The 17,126-nt window shown below is 49.0% G+C and overlaps 2 protein-coding genes across 4 annotated transcripts in view; one reads left to right on the top strand and one right to left on the bottom strand.

Moving 5' to 3' along the window:
- LOC118937419 (interferon-induced GTP-binding protein MxB-like) lies at positions 1 to 1,611 on the bottom strand. The gene is made up of 2 exons (XM_036936507.1): positions 1,359 to 1,611; positions 1 to 575 (listed from the first exon to the last, which is right to left on the bottom strand). The coding sequence occupies exons 1-2, from the start codon at positions 1,512 to 1,514 to the stop codon at positions 354 to 356; spliced, it is 378 nt and encodes a 125-aa protein (XP_036792402.1). The 5' UTR covers positions 1,515 to 1,611; the 3' UTR covers positions 1 to 353.
- Positions 456 to 17,126, top strand: part of tmem175 (transmembrane protein 175) — a 27,929-nt gene continuing 11,258 nt past the window's right edge. Inside the window, exons 1-5 of one of the 3 annotated variants that reach the window (XM_036936506.1) lie at positions 456 to 586; positions 5,442 to 5,480; positions 5,632 to 5,729; positions 9,394 to 9,445; positions 14,390 to 14,425. In XM_036936506.1, coding sequence (XP_036792401.1) covers positions 5,686 to 5,729; positions 9,394 to 9,445; positions 14,390 to 14,425 — 132 coding nt within the window. In that variant the 5' untranslated portion in view covers positions 456 to 586; positions 5,442 to 5,480; positions 5,632 to 5,685. Of the gene's footprint in view, positions 587 to 4,352; positions 4,733 to 5,038; positions 5,164 to 5,441; positions 5,481 to 5,631; positions 5,730 to 9,393; positions 9,446 to 14,389; positions 14,426 to 17,126 lie in introns of those variants that run through there. The other 2 variants (XM_036936504.1, XM_036936505.1) reach the window with 2 other exon arrangements.

The following is a 17,126-nucleotide window of genomic DNA, read 5'->3' on the forward strand; positions in this document are numbered from 1 at the left end:
TGAAGCTGCCCCTACCTTTTTTAATGAGGTTATTATTCACAATTCATGAGTTTTTGATCTGGAAACATTTTGAGACTAGGGAATCATTTTACTCACATTTCTGTTGAATAGGAATAGACAAGATATAGCTTTGTCGTCATCATCATCATCATCATTATTATTATTTAAAGACATTGCATTAGGCCATTACTGCCTCTTCAAATAAAACAGTGTATTTTGCCTGTCTGTAGACCATTTGTAAAATAGGAATGACATCAAAACATTTTTGTGTAAAATTGAATCAGATTATACTTAAACTAATATTTTGTGACAAAATCTCAGATTTTTGGCATTGTCAAAAACCCACTCTGTTCTCATAGGCTACTGATCTTGTCATTGGCCAGTCCAAGACGCTCCACACGGGACCGTAAGGCTGATCTTCTTCGGCCAATCTCTGATTCCTCCGTCAGCATCTCGTCCAAGTCATCGCTGTTCAGCAGGCCCAACATTTTACTGCAAAGGATCCTGGCTGACTCCTTCAGGATGAAGTAACGGATCAGCATGGGCACCTGGTCCGCCAGTCGCTGCACCACGATCTGAGAGAGAGGTAGACGGGAGGGGAGAGGAAAATAAAGTTTAAGTGAGACCTGGAGTGACGACTGACAATTCTCTGTTTTGTCGGGGCTAATCTCTCGTGGCCAGACTACGTAAACATGAATGGTACCATAGGTCTGTCTTTATACTATTGGACAACGAGCAGCAATAGTTCCAGTGCTTGTTTTTTTTATCACTGGTTATTTAGACAAATCCCGATTTCACAGATGTTAGCATTTGTTTTTGTATTTCGGGAAGGAGTAGGGGTCATTCGGCTCGTAAATGTCCCGTAATTTATAAAGAGAGATGATGGAGCGCCTCGATCACTGCATCGCTTCTCTTAACGCGTTTGGACTCAGAACGTCATTGAGCAGTTGACCAATTACGTGAGACTTTTAGTTCTGGGTTAACCAAGATTGTCAGAACTAGCGTGTTAACTTTAGAGCTAGCAATCAGTTGTTGGGGATGTTAGGGGTTAATTTGTGACGATGGGTATTTTAACCACTAAAGTTAAAGGGATACTGTGAAATTCTGGACATTAAACCGTTTTTCTATTTATCCAGTCAGATTAACTGGAGTTGGCGCAATAACTGTTAGATGCTGCATGATTTTCATCCTGGTATATATCCTTCTGCACGTAGCTAGTGTACTTTATATCTCCAAGTTGAAACTCACACACTGGTTGAATCGACGTTGTTTCCACCTCATTTCGAGGAAATGACGTTGAACCAACGTGGAATAGACGTTTGAATTGACGTCTGTGCCCAGTTGGCAGTGCATTCTACCTCATAGTATGCCTTGAGCAGCTCAGGGTATTTGCTCCTGGTGTCGTAACCGGAGCAGTCTGGGGTTTCCTCCTCTGGATTCAACGTTTCAAAGAAGATCTCATCCTGTGTGTAGACCTGCATCTCCATTTGAAACTGCTCCTCGATCCTCTTCATCACTATGTTTGACTGCCATTCCTGGATGTTTTCAATGTTTTTCTATGAGTTCAAACAAAGAGTAAGTGCTCTATTCAATCTGTATTGTGGATGTTCAGCTCTATTCAGTCTGTATTGTGGATGTTCAGCTCGATTCAATCTGTATTGTGGATGTTCAGCTCTATTCAGTCTGTATTGTGGATGTTCAGCTCTATTCAATCTGTATTGTGGATGTTCAGCTCTATTCAGTCTGTATTGTGGATGTTCAGCTCTATTCAATATGTATTGTGGATGTTCAGCTCGATTCAATCTGTATTGTGGATGTTCAGCTCTATTCAGTCTGTATTGTGGATGTTCAGCTCTATTCAGTCTGTATTGTGGATGTTCAGCTCTATTCAATCTGTATTGTGGATGTTCAGCTCTATTCAGTCTGTATTGTGGATGTTCAGCTCTATTCAATATGTATTGTGGATGTTCAGCTCTATTCAATCTGTATTGTGGATGTTCAGCTCGATTCAATCTGTATTGTGGATGTTCAGCTCGATTCAATCCGTAATTGCCATTTAAATACAACTTCCGATTGAGCTGACGTATTCACCGTTTACCGTGAATGCAGAATCCGCCGAACGCCTTTAAATGTATGATTCTGTTCAACCCAAATGGCACCCTATTCCCTATGGAGCGCATTACTTCTGACCCGGGTCTCATAGTGTTCTGGTCAAATGGAGTGTATAGGGAATAGGGTGTCATTTGGGACTCAGACCCTGCATCACTGAACATGTGTAACGGATGTGAAACGGCTAGCTTAGTTAGCGGTGGTGCAGCGCTAAATAGCGTTTCAATCGGTGACGTCACTTGCTCTGAGACCTTGAAGTAGTGGTTCCCCTTTGCTCTGCAAGGGCCGCGACTTTTGTGGAGCGATGGGTAACGATGCTTCGTGGGTGACTGTGGGTGACTGTGTGCAGAGGGTCCCTGGTTCGCGCCCGGGTATGGGCGAGGGGACGGTCTAACTGTTAGTTACATGGTTGGAGTGGAGTTACTGACTTCAACAAGACACAAGGCCAGTTTCCAAAAACACAGATGAAGCATTACTACGCTGCAAGAAATGTCAATCTTATCTAAAATGTTAATATTGTATTGAGATAATGAAGTAAAAATGACTAGTTCTGAGTTGATTTCACTTAACCCCCCCCTCCAGAAAAAATACATGTACTTGTTTGAGTTGGGTTTAATTAGCACCATTTCAACTTAAACATCATCAAATCAACAAGGCTTAGTTTAATACACTGAAAACAAACTAACTAAAATGCTTAGTAGCCTAATTTCCTGGCATGGGCAACAATGAACCAGCTAAGTTAGCTAGTTTAACGTGCGACTACTAGGTTACATATTGAACTTCAATCGTCTCAGGCTAGTGGCACTACATTATCAAATTGCATGAACGTCATAATCATTGGCCTGTACAGAGAATTAAGTCAAATCCACATCTCCATCCATGGCTTACGAAAGGGACAATCAATCAATCAAATGCTACTGCGGCAACATGTCCTACTCTTTTGGTCCAGACAGCATCAGATACATGAGCTACACATACCGAGACAGAGGGGGCGCTGTTTCCCTGTCCAGACAGCATCAGATACATGGTCTACACATACCGAGACAGAGGGGGCGCTGTTTCCCTGTCCAGACAGCATCAGATACATGAGCTACACATACCGAGACAGAGGGGGCGCTGTTTCCCTTTCTCTGGTGAGATTCAGCCACTTGCTAATTGACTAAAAATTATGAAAACACAAGAGACTTAAGATAAAAATAAATATATATATATTTTTAAATGCATTGGTCAAATATTTGGAGAAGCTTGGCATCCACAAATACACACCACTGATATATATGTTTTTATTTCATTCTTAAAAACTTGATACAAGTCAGAATATATTGAATAATAAGGTAAAATCAATTATCTCAATACATTTCTTTTTTTTTTACCTGTAGCAATGTGAAAACACAACACCAACATATCGGATGTTACAACATATAAAGAAATGGATTTTTGGGGCCACTTGTCGGTTTTCTGCTCGTTGGTCTTCGTATTGACATATGTTGCCGAATCGTCAGAAAGGTTTGTTTCAACCTCTTGGACTTCAGAATCCCCTGACAAACACTGTCATCTCTGTTATCTTGGTTGTGTATATGTTACAGTGTGTTTCTCTACACTGACATACAGCTCTCTGTGAGAGAGGTTTTTTTTAACCTCTTAAAGACAGGAAACTGTCACATCAGACAGGAGAAAAACTAAGGAGATGTGAGTGTCTGACGTGAAAACTAGATATTTAATTACTAAAGGTCAACTAGGTCCTACAAGGCTCTAGTCAAAAGGATTGCTCGAACGCATTTTGCTACCACCGCAATAACATCTGCTAAACACGTGTATATAGAGCGCCATTTGACACACACACACCTGGACTAGTGAGGTCATCACTGACCATTCATCACTAAGTCATTGGTCATATCTCAGAAGAAAATGCTCTGTCATAAGCTAATGTGGTGTTTGGTTCCTTAGACGTTTTTGTGTGATCTGGTCTTCTGCAGTTTGACTGCAATAAAGATCACCTGGAACGCACCCAAAATGATGGGCTCAAAAGGATGAATAGACTACATGTCTGGCGGTTTGAAGCACGTCTATAACGTACGCATAAGCATATTGTTTATTTCATACACATTTTTATCTTTAAATTATGTAGTAGCCTTTTGGCCAACGCACATGCGGAGTGTTTTTGTCACTTCCTGCCAGCTACGTTAGGTTAATCACTTCCTTGAAGAGTTCTGATTTGAGGATTCGTTTATCTCAAATCATGCATCTGCGCAGTACTTCCCAAGGCTGCCTTTCCATTAAACGGGCTCTTCCGGTATCTTCACGATCTCACTCAGCTCAGCTGTCATTCTTATTTGCAAACAAAGATCCCGTGCTCGGATGTTTGCAGCTCCGCCGCCCGTCCACCCCGTTTGTCACTTGAATCGTACTGTTACCGGATAAAATGGGAGAAAACGGCGACACCGAGATCATAGAGCATCACGTTGACGAGGAGATGGAGAAGAAGAGGATATTAAGAAGTCATGGCTCTTCGTTCATGGAGAGTGTTACACCGTCGGAGAGGGATGGACACAGTAGTACGCAGTCTTCCCACCGGCTGCTGGCATACAGTGACGCGCTCATCTCAATCATAGCCACTGTTATGGTAGGTAGGGAGAGGCAGGGACCTTTTAATAAACTCTGTGGACATAATGTGCATTTCTAGCTTGGTAGCAGTCTATTAACTATCGATATCAAATCAATTACAAGAGGGGCTATGTCAACTCCTAAACCCTCAAATATCCAAAATAGGGTGAACATGGCAGCCATTAGCCATGTTTCCATCCAATTGGTGACAGATTTTCATGCGAATATTCAAAAATACGCATAAAAACAATGAACATTTTCCCACCAGAGATGTTTCCATCAAATTGACCTGTTGTGAATTAAAAGCGTGTGCGTGATGACGTAGTGCACATAACTTTTGCGTTTCGATTCCCATGTCAATGAAATGTGTTTCTATCGCATTTTCAACTATACTGATGGTTTTGTCACGACATGTTGCGTTATATAGAGAATGTGCCCACTCTGATCTTGGTACGTGCGGGTAATAGTCTAGCTAGCTTGATTTGATTGTTATTATTTGTCAAGCGGCAGCCAAGCGTCGATCATCATGTCACCTGAATAAGACCCTCGATATTTATTGAAATGGAGCAACAAGCTAATCACCGTTGGACTATTTAAAAACATTTTTATTTTAATGTTTATCTTTAACTCTGCATTGTTGGAAAATTACCCGTATGTACGTATTTCACTGTTGTGTACGAAGCATGTGACAAATACAATTAGATTTGATGTTATCTATGTATTTGCAGATATTACCTGTTGCACATACAAAGGTCCAAGATAACGAGGTAGGTAAACCTGGTTAGTTACGCTATAATATATATGTAGGCTAATAACGTGATAACATATATAGAATATGACCAATAATATATTCTGAAAATTGATACAGAAACATCTGATGAAACTCTTGAATAAAAAGTATCTCTGTCTGTCTGGTAGGAATTGAAGGAGAGTCTGCAGGTTCTGCTCACCACTAAGATAGCTGTGTACCTGATGACCTTCCTCATAGTGACCGTAGCATGGGCTGCTCATATCAGGTAAGGTCATAGGTCATGATTATCATATGCCCTGTTCAAATAAACCTTTTGTTTCTTGTTTTCTTGAGGTAAGCACAAAGTTAGCCTATATTGATTGGATAGGTGTAAGCAAGTGTAACGGATGTGAAACGGCTAGCTTAGTTAGCGGTGCTGCGCGCTAAATAGCGTTTCAATCGGTGACGTCACTTGCTCTGAGACCTTGAAGTAGTAGTTCCCCTTGCTCTGCAAGGGCCGTGGCTTTTGTGGAGCGATGGGTAACGATGCTTCGAGGGTGACTGTTGTCGATGTGTGCAGAGGGTCCCTGGTTCGCGCCCGGGTATGGGGGCGAGGGGACGGTATAAAGTTCTACTGTTACACAAGGTTAGCACAAAACTAGTCAAACTCATTTAGATTGGATAAAGTAAGATGGCGCTGGAGCAGAAGGCAGATGTTTTACGTCCCCCCCAACTGTTTTTTTTTGTTTGTAACTTAGTTTTTTTTTTAAAAATATTTTTATTTTGTGCATAATGTTGCCGCTACCATCTCTTATGACTGAAAATAACTTCTAGACATCAGGAATGCGATTACTCACCACGGACTAGCAGAATAATTTTTCTTCTTTCACAACTCTGACGAGGCGGAGGATATACGGCTCCTTCGGGAACAGGCCACGACCCCCATGATCTGCGTAAAGAGGGGCCGGAGAGCGGGCTGCCTCCTGAGAATTTGAATGCGGGCGAATAAAACCCCACTTCCCTCAATTCTGCTAGCAAACGTGCAATCTTTGGACAATAAAATCGACGAGTTACGTGGAAGATTAAACTACCATCGGGACATTAAAAATGGTAACATCTTATTCTTCATGGAGTCGTGGCTGAACGACGACAATATCAACATACAGCTGGCTGGTTATACGCTGTACCGGCAGGATAGAACAGTGGTGAGGTTGGCACTAAGACAACATTGAATGAGCAGTATTCCGCCATAAGCAAACAAGAAAACGTTCACCCAGAGGCGGCGCTCCTAGTAGCAGGGGACTTTAATGCAGGGAAACTTAAATCCGTTTTACCAAATTTCTATCAGCATGTTAAATGTGTATGGACCACCTCTACTCCACACACAGAGACGCATACAGAGCTCTCCCTCGCCTTCCATTTTGCAAATCTGACCATAATTATATCCTCCTGATTCCTGCTTACAAGCAAAAATTAAAGCAGGAATCACCAGTGACTAGATCAATAAAAAAGTGGTCAGATGAAGCAGGTGCTAAACTACAGGACTGTTTTGCTAGCACAGACTGGAATATGTTCTGGGATTCTTCCGATGACATTGAGGAATACACCACATCAGTCATTGGCTTCGTCAATAAAGCATCGATGACGTCGTCCCCACAGTGACTGCACGTACATACCCCAACCAGAAACCATGGATTACAGGCAGCATCCGCACTGAGCTAAAGGCTAGAGCTGCCGCTTTCAAGGAGCGGGACTCTAACCCGGAAGCTTATAAGAAATCCCGCTATGCCCTCTGACGAACCATCAAACAGGCAAAGCGTCAATACAGGACTAAGATCAAATCATACTAGCTCCGACACTCGTCGGATGTGGCAGGGCTTGTAAACTATTACAGACTACAAAGGGAAGCACAGCCGAGAGCTGCCCAGTGACAAGAGCCTACCAGATGAGCTAAACTACTTCTATGCTCGCTTCGAGGCAAATAACACTGAAACATGCATGAGAGCACCAGCTGTACCGGACGATTGTGTGATCACGCTCTCCGCAACCGATGTGAGTAAGACCTTTAGACAGGTCAACATTCACAAGGACGCAGGGCCAGACGGATTACCAGGACGTGTACTGTGAGCATGCGCTGACCAACTATCAAGTGTCTTCTCTGATATTTTCAACCTCTCCCTGTCCGAGTTTGTAATACCAACACGTTTTAAGCAGACCACCATAGTGCCTGTGCCCAAGAACACTAAGGTAACCTGCCTAAATGACTACCAACCTGTAGCACTCACGTCCGTAGCCATGAAGTGCTTTGAAAGGCTGGTAATGGCTCACAATAACACCATTATACCAGAAACCCTAGACCCACTCCAATTTTCATACCGCTCCAACAGATCCACAGATGATGCAATCTCTATTGCACTCCACACTGCCCTTTCACACCTGGACAAAAGGAACACCTATGTGAGAATGCTATTCATTGACTACAGCTCAGCGTTCAACACCATAGTGTCCTTAAAGCTCATCAATAAGCTACATCAATAAGGACCCTGAGATTAAACACCTCCCCCTGCAACTGGATCCTGGACTTCCTGACGGGCCACCCCCAGGTGGTAAGGGTAGGCAACAACACATCCGCCATGCTGAATTTCAACACAGGGGCCCCTCAGGGGTGCATGCTCAGCCCCTTCCTGTACTCCCTATTCACTCATGACTGCACGGCCAGGCACGACTCCAACAATATCATTAAATTTGCAGATGACACAAGTGGTAGGCCAGATCACCGACAACGACAAGACAGCCTATAGGCAGGAGACCAGAGGCCTGGCCGTGTGGTGCCAGGACAACAACCTCTCCCTCCATGTGATCAAGACAAAGGAAATGATTGTGGACTACAGGAAAAGGAGGACCGAGCACACCCCCCATTCTCATTGACGAGGCTGCAGTGGAGCAGGTTGAGAGCTTCAAGTTCCTTGGTGTCCACATCACCAACAAACTAACATGGTCCAAGCACACCAAGACAGTTGTGAAGAGGGCATGACAAAACCTATTCCCCTTCAGAAGACTGAAAATATTTGGCATGGGTTCTCAGATCCTCAAAAGGTTCTACAGCTGCACCATCGAGAGCTTCCTGACTGGTTGCATCGCCGCCTGGTATGGCAACTGCTCGACCTCCGACCGCAAGGCACTACCGAGGGTAGTGTGAACAGCCCAGTACATCACTGGGGGCAAGCTTCCTGCCATCCAGGACCTCTATACCAGGCGGTGTGAGAGGAAGGCTCTAAAAGTTGTCAGACTCCAGCCACCCTAGCCATAGACTGTTCTCTGTCACCGCACGGCAAGCGGTACCGGGGCGCCAAGTCTGGGTCCAAGAGGCTTCTAAACTGCTTCTACCCCCAAGCCATAAGACTACTGAACATCTAGTCAAATGGCTCTCCAGACTATTTGTACTGCCCCCTCTCCACACCACTGCCACTCTCTGTTGTCATCTATGCATAGTCACTTTAATAACTCTAGCTACATGTACATACTAACTCAACTAACCGGTGCCCCTGCACATTGACTCTGTATCGGTACCCCCTGTATATAGTCTCCACATTGACTCTGTACCGGCACCCCCCTGTATAGATTGTTATTTTTCACTGGTGCTCTTTAATTACTTGTTACTTTTATCTCTTATTCTTATCTGTATTTTTTTTTAAACTGTGTTGTTGGTTAGGGGCTCGTCAGTAAGCATTTTCACGGTGAGGTCTACTACACCTGTTGTATTCGGCGCATGTGACTAATAAAATGTTATTTTATTTGAGATCTGTGATAACTTAAAGGAAGGAAGGTAGGAAGGAAGGAAGGAAGGAAGGAAGGAAGGACTGACTGCTGTTAAAGAGTTAAAGAGTATCATGTCTGACCATTCAGAGATGCTCTGATGGTCACGTCTTTCTCTCTCTGTGTTTTTACAGGTTATTTCAAGTCATTGAACGTATTGATGACTGCCTTGCACTTCTCAATCTAGTAAGAACTACTGGTTCTCAAAACCACACCACACCACCCTGCAGCACACCACACCACCCTGCAGCACACCACATCACACCACACCACCCTGCAGCACACCACCCTGCAGCACACCACACCACCCTGCAGCACACCACAGCACACCACACCACCCTGCAGCACACCACATCACACCACACCACCCTGCAGCACACCACCCTGCAGCACACCACACCACCCTGCAGCACACCACCCTGCAGCACACCACACCACCCTGCAGCACACCACAGCACACCACACCACCCTGCAGCACACCACATCGCACCACACCACCCTGCAGCACACCACACAACCCTGCAGCACACCACACCACTCTGCACCACACAACACCACCCTGCAGCACACCACATCACACCACACCACCCTGCAGCACACCACCCTGCAGCACACCACAGCACACCACACCACCCTGCAGCACACCACACCACCCTGCAGCACACCACAGCACACCACCCTGCAGCACACCACACCACCCTGCAGCACACCACACCACCCTGCAGCACACCACATCACACCACACCACCCTGCAGAACACCACCCTGCAGCACACCACACCACCCTGCAGCACACCACAGCACACCACACCACCCTGCAGCACACCACATCACACCACACCACCCTGCAGCACACCACACCACCCTGCAGCACACCACACCACCCTGCAGCACACCACACCACCCTGCAGCACACCACACCACCCTGCAGCACACCACAGCACACCACACCACCCTGCAGCACACCACAGCACACCACCCTGCAGCACACCACACCACCCTGCAGCACACCACAGTACACCACACCACCCTGCAGCACACCACAGCACACCACACCACCCTGCAGCACACCACACCACCCTGCAGCACACCACAGCACACCACACCACCCTGCAGCACACCACACCACCCTTCAGCACACCGCACCACCCTGCAGCACACCGCATCACACCACACCACCCTGCAGCACACCACCCTGCAGCACACCACCCTGCAGCACACCACACCACAGCACACCACCCTGCAGCACACCACACCACCCTGCAGCACACCACAGCACACCACACCACCCTGCAGCACACCACACCACCCTGCAGCACACCACACCACCCTGCAGCACACCACAGCACACCACACCACCCTGCAGCACACCACAGCACACCACCCTGCAGCACACCACACCACCCTGCAGCACACCACAGCACACCACACCACCCTGCAGCACACCACAGCACACCACACCACCCTGCAGCACACCACACCACCCTGCAGCACACCACAGCACACCACACCACCCTGCAGCACACCACACCACCCTTCAGCACACCGCACCACCCTGCAGCACACCGCATCACACCACACCACCCTGCAGCACACCACCCTGCAGCACACCACACCACAGCACACCACCCTGCAGCACACCACACCACCCTGCACCACACCACACCACCCTGCAGCACACCACACCACCCTGCAGCGCACCACACCACACCACCCTGCAGCACACCACACCACCCTGCAGCACACCACACCACCCTGCAGCACACCACACCACCCTGCAGCACATCACACCACACCACCCTGCAGCACACCACACCACCCTGCAGCACACCACACCACACCACCCTGCAGCACACCACCCTGCAGCACACCACCCTGCAGCACACCACACCACCCTGCAGCACACCACAGCACACCACACCACCCTGCAGCACACCACAGCACACCACACCACCCTGCAGCACACCACACCACCCTGCAGCACACCACAGCACACCACAGCACACCACACCACCCTGCAGCACACCACACCACCCTGCAGCACACCACAGCACACCACACCACCCTGCAGCACACCACACCACCCTGCAGCACACCACACCACCCTGCAGCACACCGCATCACACCACACCACCCTGCAGCACACCACACCACCCTGCAGCACACCGCATCACACCACACCACCCTGCAGCACACCACACCACCCTGCAGCACACCACAGCACGCCACACCACCCTGCAGCACACCACACCACCCTGCACCACACCACACCACCATGCAGCACACCACATCACACCACACCACCCTGCAGCACACCACACCACCCTGCAGCACACCACACCACCCTGCAGCACACCACACCACCCTGCAGCACACCACACACCACCCTGCACCACACCACACCACCCTGCAGCACATCACACCACCCTGCAGCACACCACACCACCCTGCAGCACACCACATCACACCACACCACCCTGCAACACACCACATCACACCACCCTGCACCACACCACACCACCCTGCAGCACATCACACCACACCACCCTGCAACACACCACATCACACCACCCTGCACCACATCACACCACCCTGCAGCACACCACAAATCAAATCAAAATCAAATGTATTTATATAGCCCTTCGTACATCAGCTGATATCTCAAAGTGCTGTACAGAAACCCAGCCTAAAACCCCAAACAGCAAGCAATGCAGGTGTAGAAGCACGGTGGCTAGGAAAAACTCCCTAGAAAGGCCAAAACCTAGGAAGAAACCTAGAGAGGAACCAGGCTATGTGGGGTGGCCAGTCCTCTTCTGGCTGTGCCGGGTGGAGATTATAACAGAACATGGCCAAGATGTTCAAATGTTCATAAATTACCAGCATGGTCGAATAATAATAAGGCAGAACAGTTGAAACTGGAGCAGCAGCACAGCCAGGTGGACTGGGGACAGCAAGGAGTCATCATGTCAGGTAGTCCTGGGGCATGGTCCTAGGGCTCAGGTCCTCCGAGAGAGAGAAAGAGAGAAGGAGAGAATTAGAGAACGCACACTTAGATTCACACAGGACACCGAATAGGACAGGAGAAGTACTCCAGATATAACAAACTGACCCTAGCCCCCCGACACATAAACTACTGCAGCATAAATACTGGAGGCTGAGACAGGAGGGGTCAGGAGACACTGTGGCCCACTCCGAGGACACCCCCGGACAGGGCCAAACAGGAAGGATATAACCCCACCCACTTTGCCAAAGCACAGCCCCCACACCACTAGAGGGATATCTTCAACCACCAACTTACCAACTTACGTATAGCCCACAAAGACCTCCGCCACGGCACAACCCAAGGGGGGGGGGGCACCAACCCAGACAGGATGACCACAGCACATCACTGCAGCACATCACACCACCCTGCAGCACACCACACCACCCTGCAGCACACCACACACCACCCTGCACCACACCACACCACCCTGCAGCACATCACACCACCCTGCAGCACACCACACCACACCACCCTGCACCACACCACACCACCCTGCAGCACACCACATCACACCACACCACCCTGCAGCACACCACACACCACCCTGCACCACACCACACCACCCTGCAGCACATCACACCACCCTGCAGCACACCACACCACACCACCCTGCACCACACCACACCACCCTGCAGCACACCACATCACACCACACCACCCTGCACCACACCACACCACCCTGCAGCACACCACATCACACCACCCTGCAGCACACCACACCACATCACCCTGCAGCACACCACACCACATCACCCTGCAGCACACCACACCACACCACCCTGCAGCACACCACACCACCCTGCAGCACACCACACCACCCTGCAGCACACCACACCACCCTGCAGCACACCACACCACCCTGCAGCACACCACACCACCCTGCAGCACACCACACCACCCTGCAGCACACCACACAACCCTGGATCACAGTACATCACAACACATAATGGCTCAATATACCTCTCTTATATTGTGTGCCCACTTTGGGACATGAACCGTCAGAATACAACACCAAAGCACCGGGCCAGTTGGTCATGATGTAGCATCAAAGCACTGGACCAGTTAGTCAGGATATAGCATCAAAGCACCGGGCCAGTTGGTCATGATGTAGCATCAAAGCACTGGGCCAGTTGGTCATGATATAGCATCAAAGCACCGGGCCAGTTGGTCATGATGTAGCATCAAAGCACTGGGCCAGTTGGTCATGATGTAGCATCAAAGCACTGGGCCAGTTGGTCATGATGTAGCATCAAAGCACTGGGCCAGTTAGTCAGGATATAGCATCAAAGCACTGGGCCAGTTGGTCATGATGTAGCATCAAAGCACTGGGCCAGTTGGTCAGGATATAGCATCAAAGCACTGGGCCAGTTGGTCATGATGTAGCATCAAAGCACTGGGCCAGTTAGTCAGGATATAGCATCAAAGCACTGGGCCAGTTGGTCATGATGTAGCATCAAAGCACCGGGCCAGTTGGTCATGATGTAGCATCAAAGCACTGGGCCAGTTGGTCATGATATAGCATCAAAGCACCGGGCCAGTTGGTCATGATGTAGCATCAAAGCACCGGGCCAGTTGGTCATGATGTAGCATCAAAGCACTGGGCCAGTTGGTCATGATATAGCATCAAAGCACCGGGCCAGTTGGTCATGATGTAGCATCAAAGCACTGGGCCAGTTAGTCATGATGTAGCATCAAAGCACTGGGCCAGTTGGTCATGATGTAGCATCAAAGCACTGGGCCAGTTGGTCAGGATATAGCATCAAAGCACTGGGCCAGTTGGTCAGGATATAGCATCAAAGCACTGGGCCAGTTGGTTAGGATTTAGCATCAAAGCACCGGGCCAGTTGGTCAGGATATAGCATCAAAGCACTGGGCCAGTTGGTTAGGATTTAGCATCAAAGCACCGGGCCACTTGGTCAGGATACAGCATCAAAGCACCAGGCCAGTTGGTCAGGATATAGGACATGTCCTTTCATTAATAACTCACTAAAACAGTTTCACTTCTGTCATTGTAACGGTGGTATGATTCACCATGTAGTGAAGCCATGTGTTTTACTGTGGTCTAAACCTTCCCTTTTTCTCTTCTAGGCTTGTATGATGTTGATCACCTTTCTGCCATACACAGTGAGTCTGAATCATGTTAGATCAGTCAGGGGAGGGATGTGAACTTTACACTGACTGACCGATAGGGCCGAGACCCGTATCATCAGTCAGGGGAGGGATGTGAACTTTACACTGACTGACCGATAGGGTCGAGACCATACCCATATCATCAGTCAGGGGAGGGATGTGAACTTTACACTGACTGACCGATAGGGCCGAGACCCGTATCATCAGTCAGGGGAGGGATGTGAACTTTACACTGACTGACCGATAGGGCCGAGACCCGTATCATCAGTCAGGGGAGGGATGTGAACTTTACACTGACTGACCGATAGGGCCGAGACCCGTATCATCAGTCAGGGGAGGGATGTGAACTTTACACTGACTGACCGATAGGGCCGAGACATACCCGTATCATCAGTCAGGGGAGGGATGTGAACTTTACACTGACTGACCGATAGGGCAGAGACCCGTATCATCAGTCAGGGGAGGGATGTGAACTTTACACTGACTGACCGATAGGGCCGAGACATACCCGTATCATCAGTCAGGGGAGGGATGTGAACTTTACACTGACTGACCGATAGGGTCGAGACCATACCCATATCATCAGTCAGGGGGGGGATGTGAACTTTACACTGACTGACCGATAGGGCCGAGACATACCCGTATCATCAGTCAGGGGAGGGATGTGAACTTTACACTGACTGACCGATAGGGTCGAGACCATACCCATATCATCAGTCAGGGGGGGATGTGAACTTTACACTGACTGACCGATAGGGCCGAGACATACCCGTATCATCAGTCAGGGGAGGGATGTGAACTTTACACTGACTGACCGATAGGGCCGAGACCCGTATCATCAGTCAGGGGAGGGATGTGAACTTTACACTGACTGACCGATAGGGCCTAGACCATACCCATATCATCAGTCAGGGGAGGGATGTGAACTTTACACTGACTGACCGATAGGGCCGAGACCCGTATCATCAGTCAGGGGGGGATGTGAACTTTACACTGACTGACCGATAGGGCCGAGACCCGTATCATCAGTCAGGGGAGGGATGTGAACTTTACACTGACTGACCGATAGGGCCGAGACCCGTATCATCAGTCAGGGGAGGGATGTGAACTTTACACTGACTGACCGATAGGGCCGAGACCCGTATCATCAGTCAGGGGAGGGATGTGAACTTTACACTGACTGACCGATAGGGCCGAGACCCGTATCATCAGTCAGGGGAGGGATGTGAACTTTACACTGACTGACCGATAGGGCCTAGACCATACCCATATCATCAGTCAGGGGAGGGATGTGAACTTTACACTGACTGACCGATAGGGCCGAGACCCGTATCATCAGTCAGGGGGGGATGTGAACTTTACACTGACTGACCGATAGGGCCGAGACCATACCCATATCATCAGTCAGGGGAGGGATGTGAACTTTACACTGACTGACCGATAGGGCCGAGACCCATATCATCAGTCAGGGGGGGGGATGTGAACTTTACACTGACTGACCGATAGGGCCGAGACCCGTATCATCAGTCAGGGGGGGATGTGAACTTTACACTGACTGACCGATAGGGCCGAGACCATACCCATATCATCAGTCAGGGGAGGGATGTGAACTTTACACTGACTGACCGATAGGGCCTAGACCATACCCATATCATCAGTCAGGGGAGGGATGTGAACTTTACACTGACTGACCGATAGGGCCGAGACCCGTATCATCAGTCAGGGGAGGGATGTGAACTTTACACTGACTGACCGATAGGGCCGAGACCCGTATCATCAGTCAGGGGAGGGATGTGAACTTTACACTGACTGACCGATAGGGCCGAGACCCATATCATTATATTTTGTCCATGGCAAAAAACATGAAGCAGACAAAACTCGTTGGTCCTTTTAAAAAGCTGCGTTATGTAATATATATTGTGTGTGTGTGTGTGTAGCCTGGATAATAAATACATGGAACTGTGGATGACAACGTGTTTGTTACCAACATTAAGGCCGTTTTTCCTTAAACAAGTTAAATCTGCTTTGTATCGCGATACTGGTATGGTCCCGACTCTACTGACTGGCTGGTATGGTCCCGGCTCTACTGACTAGCTGGTATGGTCCCGGCTTTACTAACTGGCTGGTATGGTCCCGGCTCTACTGACTGGCTGGTATGGTCCCGGCTCTACTGACTGGCTGGTATGGTCCCGGTTTTACTAACTGGCTGGTATGGTCCCGGCTCTACTGACTGACTGGTATGGTCCCAGCTCTACTGACTGGCTGGTATGGTCCCGGCTCTACTGACTGGCTGGTATGGTCCCGGCTCTACTGACTGGCCGGTATGGTCCCGGCTCTACTGACTGGCCGGTATGGTCCCGGCTCTACTGACTGGCCGGTATGGTCCCGGCTCTACTGACTGGCCGGTATGGTCCCGGCTCTACTGACTGGCTGGTATGGTCCCTGCTCTACTGACTGGCTGGTATGGTCCCGGCTCTACTGACTGACTGGCTGGTATGGTCCCGGCTCTACTGACTGACTGGCTGGTATGGTCCCGGCTCTACTGACTGACTGGCTGGTATGGTCCCGGCTCTACTGACTGACTGACTGGTATGGTCCCGGCCCTACTGACTGACTGGTATGGTCACGGCCCTACTGACTGGTTGACTGGCTGGTATGGTCCCGGCCCTACTGACTGACTGGCTGGTATGGTCCC

The sequence above is a fragment of the Oncorhynchus mykiss genome, chromosome 11 (assembly GCF_013265735.2).
Source record: "Oncorhynchus mykiss isolate Arlee chromosome 11, USDA_OmykA_1.1, whole genome shotgun sequence".
Lineage (NCBI taxonomy): Eukaryota > Metazoa > Chordata > Actinopteri > Salmoniformes > Salmonidae > Oncorhynchus > Oncorhynchus mykiss.